Source organism: Thunnus albacares, chromosome 19 (assembly GCF_914725855.1).
Source record: "Thunnus albacares chromosome 19, fThuAlb1.1, whole genome shotgun sequence".
Classification (NCBI taxonomy): domain Eukaryota; kingdom Metazoa; phylum Chordata; class Actinopteri; order Scombriformes; family Scombridae; genus Thunnus; species Thunnus albacares.
In genome coordinates, this window is record NC_058124.1 from 492,074 (window position 1) to 509,454 (window position 17,381).

A 17,381-nucleotide genomic window follows, 5' to 3' on the forward strand; every position below is an offset into this window, starting at 1 on the left:
GAGTACAACACTGTGCAGCTCCCGTACAGTACTTCAGTGTTAAGAGTTTTTAATGTCAGTGTCATTTTAGACTGTAGCTCCAATGATGCATACCCCCTAACCACTGTTCTGCATGAGTAGAGAGTGAAAATAAACACAATGAATGTGTAACCAGAAAAAACTTTTTGTGCTGGAGGATTTTACTCAACAGTTTGTAAAACCCTGCTGTGAGACCCGCCTTAATGAGCTGCTAACACAACAACAACTGTTGGAATGCCAAGACATTTAGTCGAGATAAAAACTGAATCTTCGAATTCAGTAGGAAAATGCTTGAATGTATACAAAGCTAGATATCATCCTTCAGCAGATAAAGTCTAAAACATTGTACTAACTAACTAACTAACTAACAGTGTGTCTAAACAGTACTCTTCTTCTGCAATGGTTTAATGGCACCCAAAATGAAAATTAGCGCCATCAACTGTAATCTTGATGAACAAACTCCTAATATTCACATAACAGTAGTGGATGGAAACAAGCATTAATTTGCATTTTCTTGTGCAAGTTTTCAGGATTTGGTTAAAATGTGTGACACATTTGGATGGAAACCTGACTAATACCTTAAGTCTGCAACTGGCAAGGCTGAAATATCAACATCAGTATTCAAAGATCTACAGTGTTTCCATCCATTCATTCTGGTGAGGCAAGGCTAATTCTTTCTTGATTTTCACCGACATGCTAACTTTTTATAGTCTGTTAACATACTACCTGCTGCCATCAGTGAGCTGGCTGGATCTGCATGTCATACTGGAGTTACACCTGTATAGTTTAGGATCAGTTATTCTACATTTTCAGTTCAGCCAGTTACACAGCGGGTCACTTATCCTTTTGTTTGTGTTGGACCAGGAGTATCTGATCAATAGTCAGAAATGCTACCTGCTGGCTGAGATTCAAGGTTGAATTTAGAAAGCATTTTTGAGTACAAATATTTGCTCAAATCTAGAGTCACTGACTGTGCAGCTCATTATGTTTTTTTGAAGCTAAGTGATCATATCACTCAGTCTACACACCAGTTAGTGATCCATGATATCAGGGCCCTCATTTGTGTTTACTTACCCTAAGCAGCTAATATACATTACTGTACATTAGCTGTAAAATTAAGCTAGCTAACAACTGACACACTGACCATGTCTGTGGGAGAGTTTCTGTGTTTTTGTGTTCAGTTCAGCTGCTGACTTAACTCAAAACTCACTAGGAACTCACCAGGTTCTTTTTGTTATTTTGCTACATTTTCTCTCCTGTTTCCACTCTGTGTAGCCCCACGATATGCGCAAATTTTCTGCTCAAGTTGAAATATTTTCAACCCATGCGGACATATTCGCATCAATTTGCGTTGCCTGGGCCAAATTCACACCTACTCGTGTCTTTGCATTGACTTTGTGTGTAATTGCACCGCACAAAAAATTCGCTTTGCGTTCTGTCTGAACAGATTTCATGTATATTCCATTTACAACATGGACTCTGCATGTGTGAGAATAGGGCTGTTTGTGCATCAGTGTTGCCTGCTTAGCAGCGTTTTTAGAAAATCTGAAGCTTGAGCAGTGACAGAGGAGCCCCAGGCGATGCAGTATAAGATCTGTGAGTCTTGGCCTGATTGAATGAAATGTTAATAGCAGCCATGTTGCCATGGATTCTTCAGGTCAGAATAGTAACAGGAGCTTCATTAGCCTCATAAAAGTGTCGCTATGGAGGCTGCTGTATGCAGTTCTTATGTCTCACACGTCAGAGTCTGATGCAGCAGACGACTTTGAGAATCTAACTTCAAGAGCTTAGTGTTTGCTATTCACACAGCAGCTATATTTGATTCATGCCATACTCACTCAGAGTAAGAGATCTTCTAAAACAAAATGATCTTCCATTATCATCAAGCTCAGCAGATCTCAACTTAGTGCTGTTTGTATTACACTAATCTCCATGTTAACTAACTACAGTAGGTCTGTAACATCAGCTATATTTAGCAGTCAGCTACATCATGCTGTTAGCTTATCAAACCTCTAAGTTTACATTTTAACATTTGTAGCTGACATAATGACAGCATGATATTAGCACAGTACATTACGAACACTAAACACTTTACATAATGTTAATGCTGACAACATCTGGCTGGTTTGGAGATAAATAAACCATTAACAACCTTAACTTTTTTGGTCTTTCAAATTTGGCTTTTTCAAGAAAACACACTCTAACTGTTGGACAAAAATGTACTGGCAAGTTTGCTTTTCTTTGGCCGTTCTAATGAACGTGCTTAACAAATTTAATTCCAATCTGCCTGTTAGACTTTATCCTGTATACAAAGCTGACATGTACTTGTGCACAAGTAGACATTTAGGTGTGATGGGGATTTATTCTCAGGGGTTAATAAACAACTACAGCAAATTTCACAGATTTCAGAGAGGACTTTTTGGTGGTGCAAACACCGATCCATGCAAAAGAGCTGGGTGAAGTAGAACATAGTTCAGAAGGTGTGGTGATTACATATTTTCTGAGACAATCACATCATTGGTCTCATAGCTCTGAAAAAGTTCAGCCAGTGACAACAAAGCATGACAACAACAGCTCAACAAATAAAAAAATACTTCAAGAAATCATAATGTTGTCTGGATGGATCAGAGTGAAACAACATGAGCACACAGTACAACACATATCTGCAGCCAGAGGCAGATGTTGGTGCAGAATGATCTGTTTTTCTACTAGAGGGAGGGTCAAGGAAGCACAAAAAACATTATAAATCATACATTTCATGGAAATCTGGCCAGCAGTTTCCAAGGTATCTAGGAAACAAGCTTAGGAAGCTTGTTGTAAATACTGTATGACCAGAAGAGGGCAATGACAATGAATTTTTGTACATTTGAAAATGTCAAACTTCATAATAAAATAAAAATGTCTCTAGCACACATTACTAATTGGTCTTTTAGTAGTCTGTCTAAAACACACTGTCCAAATAATTAATCGTTACCTTGAAAGGTAGCAAAATAATGTTTTCAGAAGGATATGGTATCTAAAGTGTATGTCACATTTCCATTTCATGTTTCAAGGACAACGTGATTTTTCCTGTTTCCTTCTGTGTTGTTCTTTTCCATGAAATGATTCTCACCCTGTTTATAATCGTAATGTCATGTCAATAAAGTAAAGTGCTCTGCAGTGAAAAAGTAAGAAGCCACAATCATAACTCAGAAAGATTAGGCTCTGTGCATGTGAGTGGGTGTAAGTGCTTGCTGAAGGCAGATACAGACTATACATGTGCATGTGTGTGGGTTAGACAGAAAGAATGTGTGTGTGTGTAAGAGAGTGTCCTTTGGGAAAATGTGTTCTCCAACACTGATACCTCTCCCTGCCCTTGATGGTGGAATCGGGACAGTATGTTACCATGGCGACTGGCCCCATAATGGTTACCAAGGCAATAAAAGAGAGAGGCAGCGATGCAACAGTGGTTGTCAAGGAGACTGAAGAATGAGGGAGGAGAATAGAAGAGATTGTGAACAAATACTGCGAAGTGAGAAAGAAGGATGAAAGACATGAGGGGCTAGAGAGAGGAAAATAGATACAAATAGACGAGAAGTTAATTCTGAGAGGTGATGGAGGAATGGACTGTATAGAGGGGAAGGGGAAAAAGAGATGGGAGTTGGAGTAAAGAACTAAAATGTCTTGAACTAAACCCAGAGCTATGACACATTCGCTCATAGCAACCAATATACAACCAACTCCTGGTCACCTTGAGGAGGTCTAATTCTATCATGTCACTCTCCTGGCTATTTCTGGTGTTCACTGCCAGGACAGACACTGCTGACCACCACCAGCAGTGAGAAAGGAGGACATCCTGACGAGTGCCTCAGGGTGACTGGCTGTCACGTAGATGATACTGGCTTCTTGTACCACTTGGTTCATCCACTGCCCGAAAGCATCTGCAGACTTCCGCACACAATCCAGATGGCCCAGACAGCCTTGCTGGAGGCAGCATGACCGCAGGGTCAAACACCGAAAACACAAGAGGTCAACACTTTTTCTGGCCCTCCCTTGGGTCTTGTCATACCAGAGCGAGAGGCCACTTGGCTGACCTTGCTGTCTGGCTTGGTTGCAAAGATGTGTTTCTGGCACCCAGCCAATAACATATCCCTGCTTACAGCTTTTCAGTGACAGAAGACAAGAGTGACGTCAACCAACTACCAGGGGACATTGCAGCTTGGCTTGTCTTCACAGCTGAGATGTCGGCAGACACTTGAGTCAGCGGCTTAGTTTTTAGAGGATTGGTGGGGAAATGTCATGCTGTGATCAAGAGTTTAAAGAAGGCAACACCCACAGTCACTTCTACTTTCCCGTTCCTTTGTTCAGTGGTAAACTACCCTCCATGAAGTTTCCTACACACATACTTCACGGTAAAAGCCTTCCAGTGGCTCAAAGAGAGTAATACCTCCTTCTCTTGATAGGCTTTCAAGATAAAACATCTGCAGGAAGTCTTCACTGACACTAGTTTAACACAAACAAAAGAGTGACAAAGTTAAAGCAACTAGAAATACTGAATGAATGAAAACAGTATTTATGTTCAAAAGAAAATCTGAGAGCAGCAGAGTGGTTGTACTGACAGAATTAGTGCTGTGGAAATGTACATTTATCAAGACCACATGCAAACATGGAGGAACTTGAGTTTGCATTAAAAGCAAATAGAAATATGGAGCAGAAAACAGGGAGGCTTCCTACTAAAATATTATGTATAATATAAAAACAGGAAATTAGAAAAAGGCCTATGTCTAATAAAGCCTGTTTCAAATAAAGCCCTGGTTTCACTCCACAGCCGGGATAAGTAATGACCACCATTTCACAATGTACAGTATTTATGATTTGTAATAAAGAGACTTAAGGGGTAACTTCAAATTGTCAAGTAAAACTCTGTAATCCAATGTGTCAGAATGAAGAAATAAAGGATGCTCTGCAAAGGGGTGCGTGTGTTACCATTACCTGTACTGTAATAGCTATCATGGTAAATTCAGTATAATATACATTTCCACAGCACTATTTCCATCAGTACAACAGATTCATGTTATGTTGCATTTCACTGACAGTAGAAAACAGACAAAAAAAGACAAAGTAGAACTGATTACCAGAAGGAATAAGGGCTGTGGAGAGCAGGTGGACCAAAATGCAGAGACCAGAAGCAGGTCTGAAGAAAACCTTCTTTATTTCTGGGATGAACAGAACAGACTCCGGAACAGAACAAAACAGGGCTAACTGAGAAGAACAGAGTTGACTTAACAGATGACTCGACAAGGACTGAACTGAAAACTGAACTTAAATACATACTGAACTAATCAGACAACAAGGGACAGGTGGCACAACACAAGGGGAGGCTGGGAGCTGATAGGCTGGGGAAGGTGAGAGGTGGAGCACATGAACACAGGAGGAGTGAAGGAACACATAAGTGAAACACAGAGCAAACCAAATCCCAGAACATACAGACCACAATCCAACTGAGAATGCAAGAAAGTCTTTCAAAGTCAAATAACATAAACAAGCTCAACGAAATGACTAGGCAACATAAGTGTAACGCAGAAAACCCAGAGAACACAAAGAGTCCCAAACCATGAGTCCATCACAAACACAACAGGTACACATGGAGGAATTTCCAATAACAGCAACAGTAGCAGATCGGAAAACACGGATATAACTTATATATCATTAAATACACTACTGTCAATTCTCAAATAGTAGCCAAGGCCTTTATTTACCACAGTGGCAGAGAGAACCAGGCCTTTATTTTCAATTTCTTGTTCCCCAGTTAATGTAAACTCAATGCTTCCTCCATGTTGACTTGCTGTCTTGATAAATTCAGTATAATACCCATTTCTACCAATAGTACTAATTCCATCCGTGCAGAATGAGTCTTTGCTTATTCCTCCAGAAAGAGTAAGCTACGAATGAAACACAACAGATCCTACCTAAGTCTATAAAGGTAGGCTTTTAATGTGAAAAAACATTGGGAAGTGTTTTTGTTGATGGTATCTAAACACTGATCAGTATTTATTTGGGACTAAGACATTATTTGAAATATGGGTGTTGCGATATACCGGTATTGACGATAACTGTGATATTTAAATACACAATATGTAATTTCTGCCGTTAGGGGTCTGTAAATCAAAAAAATAACAAAAGATGGAGTGTGATGACGGTGTGAAGTAGCGTGGGATCATGGGAGTTGTTGTCTTCATTGTTAAACAAGCAGCTTCTCCAGGATAGGATTACTTCAGCGTTCATCTTTCAGCAAGTTTTTACCATGAGCCGAATTATCCACAGAGGTCTCCTCCTCTTCAAAATAAATGTACATGGGAAATAAAACTAAAAACAGTGAATAAAGCAGTTTCACATTAAAAATCAGTGTTTCTCCAATGCTCTTTGGCAGAAAGAGGATGTCCGGGAGGGGCTGCTAGCCGAGCTGCTGCTAATGTTTGTTCAGATTGTTTTTCTGATAACTTAAGATCCAGACTTCCAATGACTGAAATCCTTCATCCGATTAAAAGATATAGTTAGAAATGACCAAGATCTAAAAAGTTTTTTGTAAAAATATGGCTTAAAACTGAATAAAAGTCAATTTATGACAATTTCTGATGGGCAACCATAACGGCGACGTATTATCTTGTATGTGTATACTCTTTGGTAGACGCCATTGTGACGAACAACCACAATGTTGACGTTTTATCTTGTATGTGTATACTCTTTGGTAGAGGGGGTATGATGCCATTGACAGGCGACCAAATGAAACAGACTGTTACCTTGAATAAAATGACTGATTTCTCTGTGTTTGAAAATTGTTGGAAACATTTGGGATAGTGGAAGCACACAAATCAACAAAATATATAACATGGATCTAGTTGTTTTTAGGCATTTTAATGCAGAATAGTTACATATTAGAGTTTTAAATAATGAAATATTGATATCATGTTAATAATAACCTTAACATTCTGACGGTCTGTCCATGGGCCATCACACTGTTAAGTACACAATTCTGCTATGTACACAACTCCTGTCTTTAAGTGGGTACTCATTCAACACATCTTTGGAAAGCTAAGATTCTTGTGATTCGATTGATTTGCAGACATAATCACAACAGCAGGTACAATCAACACTTCTGTCAGACCACCAACAAACAAACAATTACAAAATTGTAAGTTACTCACCTATGAAGCCTCATATTACTCCACTGACTGATACAACTCAAGACAAAAATTGTCTTGTTACATTGGCAAGGTCCAGTCGATCCACTCCAGTAAATATTTAGTCCATAACACATTATTATATCCATGAATATCCACAAATAGTTGTTGCATTATTTAGCCACATCTTGGTATCAAAATGGAGGCTGCACTCTGACCTTTCAATTGGCACCTCACGTGACCCAATAGGAGCTTCCATGTCCTGTCCACAATCTACAATAGCCAAAGAGAATCTGTGTTGAAAGGAGGTGCCTGCCCCTCTTCTTTTGTGTAAAGACCAAGCCAATAGGAACAGATTCTGCTGATGAATGGTGCTTCAAATAGCCAATGAAATTCCAAAAATGACCATATGCTGCTTTATTGCTTTGCTTTTTATAAAGCCACAACATGGAAATTATGTAAATATTAATAGTTTGCTGTGATTTACTTTTTATATGAACTACTTTTCCACTTTAGCACTTGTGTTGACTCTTTTATATGCACAAAGTTTAGTTTCAACAGGGGAACAGAGGTAACACAGGTTATACTGGTGTCTTTAAATGGCCTTTTTTGGAAGATGCCTAGACATACCCTTAGAAAAACATGTTTAAAATATTCATTATCTGTGGCATTGTTATTAAATTTGAACTTGGACTAGGTAAGGCTCCATGCTATGGTACCATTGTATTTTCCAGCTAATAAGTCACAGCTATAGATAGATATAACATTGTTATCATGAATTCTTTTGGCCATGACAACCGTGTTGTGAAAATCTGGTATCATGACAGCCCTGATTTGAATACAGGTTTTTATATGGGAATTTATGGTATACCTGTCTCTCATATAAGCTTGTTTAAATGAAAGTCTTGGTCTCTCTGCAGTTGAGGTAAGTAAGTGTTTCACCCACATTTTGAGAATTTATGGTACAAATGATTTGTAACAAAGGGATTAAAGGGATATTCCAAAACCATGGTATGGTCCTTTAAATAATAACCTTGTTATAAACTGTTATTTTAACTGTAAACATGTTATTTCTGTAATACTGCCTCCACCCTGTCAGCCAGTCAGTAACCAGTGTGTCACCTTGTTCAGTTCTGGAACAGTCACCCTGCTCCTCCCACCTCCTAGCATCAATCAATGCAATTTTGGAACTACAGGAAATCCAGTCAGTGGTGTCTGAGAAGGCACTTGTGACAGCCAAACAAACAGGCAAACACAAACACAAAAAAACTGAGGGTTGATTCATATCCACCATCATCCTCCTCCTCCTCCTCCTCCTTCCCTTCACTGCATCATTTTTTGTTTTCCATTCCACATACTTGCACCATCCTCTACAGTTTTCAGAGCATTAACCACAGTTAGATCTGCATCTTGTCAGTGTTCAGGGAGGCAGAACTGATATGGATGCACACATCGCTCCACATACTGATTAGGAACCACAATTTCATTCCTCAAAGTCAAGGTCATGAGGCCCAATCCCATTACACCACCACCCAGATTGCTTTCTCCTATTTTGTTTAGACTGTCAACTAGCATCTTCTATTTATTGCACTGCTGTCATGGATTTGAACTGGTCCTCATGTTTAATTAGTAAATGGAATGAAATCTTTGCTCCACAGCACATTGGCCCATCACTGTGCTTAACTGTGCCTCCATTCAATGCTGAATCACTTGGCTGTCTGGTGAGCTGTGAAAAGTTAGAGGGAGTGCTGCTGTTCCCACATGCTCAATAAAACCTGACTGACTGATTGATGAACATTCTCAGCCAACCTTGTATGTGGAGAGGGGGAGGGAGAGAAACAGAGAGAGGGCAATAAAGGAGGAAGGAAAGAGGAATTAGAGGGGGAAGGGGGAGGCTGTGGGGTCAAAGAAAACAAGAGATTAGAAGGTAGAGGGAGTGCAACAGACAGTGATAAAGAGAAAAATTAAGGGGCTGAGGAAGATGAATGTTCCTCACCTATCCACTTGTCATTCCCATACCAGGAGAGATTGCCTTTAGTGCTGTCATAGTATCCAATCTTCTTGTAGCTCCCTCCTGTGTGAGAGAGACAGAGAGAGAGAGAGAGAGAGAGAGAGAGAGAGAGAGAGAGAGAGAGAGAGAGAGAGAGAGAGAGAGAGAGAAAGACAGGGTCACACTAACTGTAAGAATCCACCAGGTAGAGCTGGCTATCCAACCTTAGTACTTTATTGGAACTGACCAAACACTTAGAACAACAAAAAAACTGGCATCATATGTCTGGTCAGATTCGTAACCTTGCTTACTTATTCTGTGATCAGGCAGCTTTTGGTCTTAACCAAGATTTTTAGACTATTTTAGTTCTTGTACAGTTTAGAACTTTGAGAACTTTGGCTTCTTTTGTTGAATATAAAAGGGGGGCTTGTTCAAAAACGTATTTATAGTTCTCATGTAAAGTATCAAAAAAGTAGCATTTTGTTAGCAGTACAGAAATTCAGGTCTTGTATCAGCACTAGTATTGAAAATTCCAAAACAATACCCAACCCTGGTAATATGTCTGTCCAAGTTAATAATTAAATAAAATACTGAAAATACTGAGTTTGAGTCAAATTTTATATGAATGAATTGTGAAATTTGCTCATTCACTTTCTTCCCAGCAGTGAGTTGAGAAGATGGATATCAATCTCATGTCGTGTTCATGTGTATTAAGTATAGAGTCAGGATGTAGCCTAGCTATGCATAAGAAGTGGGAGCAGGGGGAAACAGCTAGCTTAAGTTAAAAAATGCACCGACCAACATCTCTAAAGGACACTGATTAACTAGATGTATCTCATTTGTTTAAATCTATACACAAACAGAAATGTATAAATAATATTTTTTATTTTTGTGCATGTGTGTGTGGCTGCCAGATACAGTCAGCAAGCACAGGTTTTACTTTTGTTCTCTGTAAAGGCACAATGGCACTGAACCTGGCAACCTCACTGTGGTTACAAGGTTCTAGGACACAGCAAACAGTAACTGCACACAGCAGTGTGCCCTCAGAGACCACGTTGTCTACTGTGCCACTAAAGCTGCACCGGACATGCTGACCAAAGTCATGAGACTTTAGAACTGGAACTCCATCAGATTTGTGTGAATTGCTGTTGTCTGGATGGATTAGAGTGAAACAACATGAACACATCTTATAGCAACACATATCTGCAGCCAGAGGCAGATGTTGGTGCAGAGTGCACTGTGTGCTGAACACCAAAATAACACACAGACATGCCAAGCTAATTTCCAGGTGAGGAATGTATCAGAATGTATCAAGTGTCAGAATGCTGCTTGCGTTGGTCGATGCGCTGCCATGAAATTACAGCTCTTGGAGTCAGTATGCATCTTTTTTAATCAAGGTGAAATTTTTTTGCCTAATTTTCTACTAGAGGTAAGGTCAAGGACTCACAAAAAAATTATAAATCATAAATTTCATAGAAATCTGGCCAGCAGTTTTCAAGGTATCTTGCTTAGGAAACACTTGTTGTAAATACTGTATGTACCATGACCAGAAGAGGGCAATGACCCCCTTCTTGCACATTTGAAAATGTCAAATTTAATAATAAAAGAAAAATGCCACTAACACACATTACTAATTGGTCTTTTAGTAGTCTGTCTAAAACATAAAATAATTAATCGTTACCTTGAAAGGTACTGTTTGCAGTAGGATATGATAACTTCAGTATGTATGTATGTCACACTTCAATTTCATGTTTCAAGGATAACATGCATTGTAATTTTCCATGAATTGATTCTCATCCTGTTTGTTTGTTTGTATGTGTGTTTGTATGTGTGTGTGTGTGTGTGTGTGTGTGTGTGTGTGTGTGTGTGTGTGTGTGTGTGTGTGTGGTTGCCATATATGGTCAGCGAGCACTGGTTTTGGTTCTGGTCTCTCTAAAGTCACAATGGCACCAAACCTGGCAACCTCACTGGAGCTACAAGACTCTAGGACAAACAGGGCAAACAGTCACTGCACACAACTGTTGTTCAGTGGGTAATTCCCTGTAAAGCTTGTAAAACCACTACCAAACTGTTGTTTTTACAAAAGTTTTTATTCATTTCACTCTTAGAAAGAAAGTAATTTCCCCAAATGTTGAACTATTCCTTTAAGTGTCATGTCATCTTGTGGCCCATCCCATTAGTTTTAGAGACAATGTTAAAAAGAAAGGGGAAAAAAAGCAATAATAAGAAATGATAACAATCACCAATTCATGACCGATACAGTGCTCTCTTCCTGGGCTCCCATGCTTTCACTGAATAACTTGCCAAATTGAAGGTCATGTCATTGTGAATCACTCATATCCATCAGCTCACTCATGTCCTTTGTATCATCAAACAAAAAACCATTACATTTCCATCACAAAAGACAGTAAGAAACAAAATGATATGCATTTTCTATTTCATATCACACACTGGACAGATGTGACTAAAGGCACTGTTCCACCTCTGATCTGAGCACAAATAGAACTTTTTTTCTTTGAGAAATAATAATGAATTTAATTTCTGGTTAAAATAATCAGATTTAGTTTTACATTAAGTAAGCTGTGGATTACTGTACTTCAAATATAAATATAATCTCTTTTTTGACATTCATGTCTTTTTTTTCTCTGGGGAAATCATGACAGACAGATGCCCTGCGTCCTTGTCCTTTTGCTCCACGAACCAATACACTTTATGAGATATTTCATTAATGAAATCCAGGCCAGAGGAATCCCTGCAAGCCTCTTTTAGGGAAGGAAAAAAATTACCCATGTGAGAAACAGGCCTGTCATCAGCTGTAGCACATTCCTGTGGTGTGTTGTAATAACACTTTAATATCCCAGTGTAGTAGCACAGAGGCACAGGCCCAGAGGCATCCACCACCACCCACTGGACCACACTCCTAATTGACAAGTAGTAATTAGGCATAGTCAACTACAGTGCTCTATTTAGATGTACTTATTATGCTCTTCAGCAAGGGCTGAGACAGAAAAGCTACTATAAGACTCTTTCATCAACTCTTTCCTAGTAAACTACACATTTAGCAGGCTGAACATCACAGGTTTTATGCTATATTTCTAGCAACACTATAGCGGCAGGACTCTAGAGATGGCAATGATGGTCAGTCCATCCACCACAGTGGTCCAGAAATATCTAAAGGACTGTCATAACATTCTGTACAGACATTCATGTTCCCCAGAGGATGAATTTATGTAATGGTGATAATCTCCTTACTTTTCCTCTGGCACCACCCTGAGTTTGTCATTTTAGTTTTTTAGTGAAATGTCTCCACAGCGATTTGATAGATTGCCATATATCCCGCAGCAAGATTATGAGGAGGCCTGAGCACCAGCACTAACTCCAGGTTGACGACTCCTGTTCAAGACAAGCTTGGCAAATAAGCACAAAAAAGTTATGTTGTTAAAATTTAAGTTACTGTTATTCTAGTTTTATCTATGTCACATAAATGCTGTGTGTTGTGCTGGCATTATGCACAGATTTTACGATGTTATTAGAGTCACTGGTCGTTGTAGCTAGCCTGAAATGTGTTCAAGTTAACACATAAATAATAGCGGTTATTCATTAAGTAACATACTGTTAATATTATGTTACTTGCACTAAATGTCATGAACTAAATGTTAAGGTTAAGATAACTCAGGCAAGCTAGAACTAACAATTTGACTTCAGCTAATGCCATAAAATCTGTGCACAATGCCAATACAACATCATTTACATGAAATGATAACAATAAAACTAGAATAACAGTAACTTTATTAGGAATCATTTTAACAATATAACTTTAAACGCTTGGCTCATTTGCCAAGCTCACCAAGAACTGAACCTGGAGTTATGCTGCATTCATGACATTTCAGAGTTACCATAATTATCAGTTTCCCACTAAGTGTTCATGTCAACCTCGTGATTATGACTGGGAAACTAAGAAAACATGGATGCCTCACATCAGTTTAAGTCCATCATTCAATATACAATGATATATCCAAATTTATGGATATAATGTAATTTTGGCACTGCAGTGTATTTTAAACCCTCATACAACCTTCCTGAGTCGTCAGGTGATATGAACGATTACAAGTCCATAAAAGGGAATCTTTCCCATCCAACATAGCAGAAACATGGCATTAGCACTGGTGCTAGGTCCTCCAAGCAATCCTGAAATGGGACTGCCTGAAGATGAATGTTGGCTCCTCCATCTACAGGAAATGTTTTGCTCCCTCTATTAGAAAATCTGCAATAGACATGCAGTCAATTTTGCTCAAGACTGCTCTCTGTTCCTCTTCCATTTTCAACTCTGTTTCTGACTGATCAGACCAGAACGGTGAGCCATGACATTTGTCTGAATCTCTGCCAAGTGAATGGGCAACCAGTCATAATCATAGAGTTTGATTTACCCTGCTTGAAGTGGAAATAGAGTTCGAGTGGAGTTTTAATATAATTTCTTTGATATTTTCCATTCATGTTTATTTAATTTATTATTTCCTATTTAATCATTTATTTATTTATTATTTTTTTTCTTATTTAATTTTCTATCTTTTTAATATAATTGTGACCCATCTTCTGTAGTCTCTGATGCAAAAAGGTCCTTGGCTTTCTTGCCAAATTGGATAATGGCTTGAACTACAAAAACAATAGAGCCTGCTCAAACCGCATGATACCACCTGAGGGGAGTTCCATCAATGCAGCTAAAGAAAGCTGCACTTACTTGAAGAAGCCTGGCTAGAATTAACTTCAACTTTCACTTGAGGCTCAAGCCATTCCACTGACGCAGCTTAGCTCTGTCTAGTCAACGCTAAGTCTAGCCAGACTGGAATAAGCTTGCAGTGTGCGTGCGCACGGAGTACATAAGCAGCCTAGAACAGTCGATTGTTGAAAAGACAATACTATGTCGCGAAAAGCGACCCTGCTGCTGAAACTATATGAAGAATATAAAGGAGTTTTCACCAAAAAGGGCATTACTGCTGCAGGTGAGGGAGATGGCATGGCACAAAATTGGGTGGGTAGAGATGGCCTAAAGATTAGAGGAGCAAACTTATTACTAGAAGGTTGATGGTTCGATTCCCCCCATCCAGCTTGATGAGTCTGGGTGGGAAAAGTGAAGAGCAGCGATTGTCCCTTTTCATGGTTTTAGTAAAGTAAGTAAAGTAATGAAATGGACAGCTTTGCCATTTACTGAATTTTACTGACTATTTCAAAATACTGCATGGCTGTTTCAAACGCAGTGTGCGCACATTTTTGAAGCACCGGGGGCTCTGACTTTTGCCAATGACAAGTTCCTTCTTTTCCCCAGTGGCAGAACAGGTGAGGAGAGCAGTGATCCTTTCCTTAGATTTCTTTCCCCACTTTTATTGTCATAAGCTATGAGGAGACTACGTTTGTCATTGAGAGAAAATGACTTTCTGTCTCCATCATGATTTCAGTGTGCACGCAGCACCGGACTCAGGTGGGCAATAATGGTGCCGCAGCTGCTTATCATGGGAGTAAAGTGCAAAAAATGTGTATGTACTGTAGTTTAAAATGTTTTGACATGTATGAAGAGACCCAAAATGAACACTGTAAGTGGACTACTTGATTAGCCTACTATAGATGAATTATTCAAACAGCAGAATGTTGTATAGGACTGATTCTGTCTTGAGCTTTTTAATCCATATTAGCAGTTGATCACTATAACTGTGATCACTATAAGCAGTTTCCACCATATACATCTATACATAGCAGAGGGTCATGGTTTGGACTTCAAAACAACGTTGGCACCCTTTTATTTTTAAATTATAAATGTTAAGCTTTTAAATAAAAGGGCTCACTCCAACACAGAAGTGACCATGAATAAAATGGAAATTAAGTAAAGTATTTTTGTCCCTCACAGTTCTTTCATTTTATCTTTCTGAACACGGACAAGTGATGCGAGTGTGAAAAGACATTTGACAGAACCGTCTTTTGGGAGTCTGTTTCCATCCGTCGGACATTCTTTGACACACGCTTGACAGTTAGCCTGCCACGGAGCAGGCTAATTCTGCTGAAAAAGTTACCATGGTTACTGAGCAGCGAATCATCTAAGCCGCAGTGATGGAACGGAACTCTCATTTAAATTAGCGAGCCGTATCAAAATAATCCAAGCTTTTCCTTTAGCCAGCTTGATGGAACACCCCTCTGGCTTCTGACATTTTGACTTGGCAGGGCAGGAAATACACAGCTGTAACTGATAACAGTAATGATGTTTGTGTCAGGGGTCTCAGTCAGCCATGGCAGTGAACAAGTACAGACACCAGGGCTCTGGAACTGAGCACCTTGAGGTCCAGCCATCATTAGTGGTGTTAGTTACACCTGTGTTTCACAAGTGCTTTTACTATTGGTTAGTTGGGACACCTGCACACAGGGGGTGGGATGTGGGGAAATAGTGTGACCTTCCTGATTGAATTCCTCCCCTGCAAGTGAAAAGAAGTGGCAGGGGACAAAAACATGTATTAGAAGGATGGAAGGATTTCTGTGTACAGCCTTCCCAGGACGGAGCTAGCAGAATGCTAGACTAATAATGCAGAGCAGAGGGCTATTCCAAATGAGGAGAAATATGATCATGCATTCATATCGACAAGTACTGACATGCCATTCTTGGATTTGATTATTACTCGGTCTGCATCTGCTACAGGCCAGGTGTGGTTCATTAACTATCAGGTAGATTAAAACTCTGTAGAACACACCTGGTTTTAATTGTTTCAGAGACCTTTCCAACCTGAAAAAAAAAAAAATAGTATGGCATACTGTAGCTCTTCTCAAAATACACGGGGCATGGATGTGGCGTGACATGTCTGTTGCAGCATGGCTGCAGCAGAGCGCGCCCATTATAATCACTTGAAGCTGCTACACTGACCATGGAAGCTGCGCACACCTGCACAGACGTTGCGCGGCTTATGTCTATTTTTGCACAGCTGGTCTATTTTTTTTTAATCTACACGTGGCTACATGGCCCTCCAACAGGTAAAAACTACATAGAACTGTGTATAAAATGAGTACAATATGTTTAAAAATGATTAAAAGAAATACCTCATTGTACCAGAGGCCAATACCAATAATTCAGTACCAATAAACATAGCCTACTCTTCCAAACCCTGCATAACCAACTGCATTATCACTTGGCAAAATTCTTGCAGTGATGGAGATGGAGTTGGTGTAGCAGGTAGAATACCCCTCTCTGCCCCGCCTATGTGATGCGCTGGGTCCGTGCCTAATGTATTACAGCTGTAAGACAACCATTTTCATGCTAACAATGGGCCTCATGCAAGATCCACTAAACCAGGATTCATTCTTTATTCATTATTTGTGGCCCAATTGATCACTGCATCATTAATGTCTTAATGTCTATACCTGCGCTCTTCCTAATTTGATAAGTCAAAATGCCTGCCGTGCAAAGGTTCTATTTTCTAATACTTTTTTCTCTGAGGTTAAAATGAAAATGAGTGGTTGAAACTTGTTATCAAAGTCATGAATTTAAATATGGTACAAAAATGAAATTAAAAAAAACTAAAACAAACTTAATATTCTGTTGAGCATATCATCATCATCATGGTTGCCAGTTCACAGAGAGATTTTTTAAGATGTGATGTTGTTTATGTCAGTAGTAGTTGTAAACAGCTGCCTCATAGTGTTTCTGAAAATTATTAATTATTAATTAGAACTCAATAAAATGCACCTACTGATAAACAGGTGACACTCATTAGGCTGAAATTAGCAATTTATGACAAGTTTATGCAGTGAAGAGAATTTGGTGAATCTGATGTAGAACACTGAAAAAAATTAGAGAGATTTATTATAAGAATACAAATATGTTCTTGCATTCAATCAAATGTGCCCATGTAATGTTACAGGATTGCTAGTTCTGGAGAACACACAGTGCCTCTATTTCCATAACAGATACTCTTATGCCTTGATTCCAGGGACTGGGAAGCCAGGAACCAGGGCAATTATGGCAGCAGTGGTGTCATATTTAATCTTGTGATTGAACCTCTTGTCATCCATGGTAAATGGACTGTAAATGGACTGTACTTGTATAGCGCCTTTTTAGTCTTCCGATCACTCAAAGCGCTTTTACAATTCGAGTCACATTCACCCATTCACACACATTCATACGTTGAATGGGTACAGGGGCTACCATGCAAGGTCCCAACCTGCCCATCAGAGGAAAT

The 17,381-nt window shown here is 39.3% G+C and overlaps 1 protein-coding gene across 1 annotated transcript in view; it reads right to left on the reverse strand.

The window, feature by feature from the left end:
- The window catches only part of LOC122970467 (gamma-aminobutyric acid type B receptor subunit 1-like), a 158,019-nt gene that overhangs the window by 75,132 nt on the left and 65,506 nt on the right, over nt 1-17,381 (reverse strand). The window contains exon 9 of the mRNA XM_044336615.1: nt 9,175-9,252. Coding sequence (XP_044192550.1) covers nt 9,175-9,252 — 78 coding nt within the window. The remainder of the gene's footprint in view (nt 1-9,174; nt 9,253-17,381) is intronic.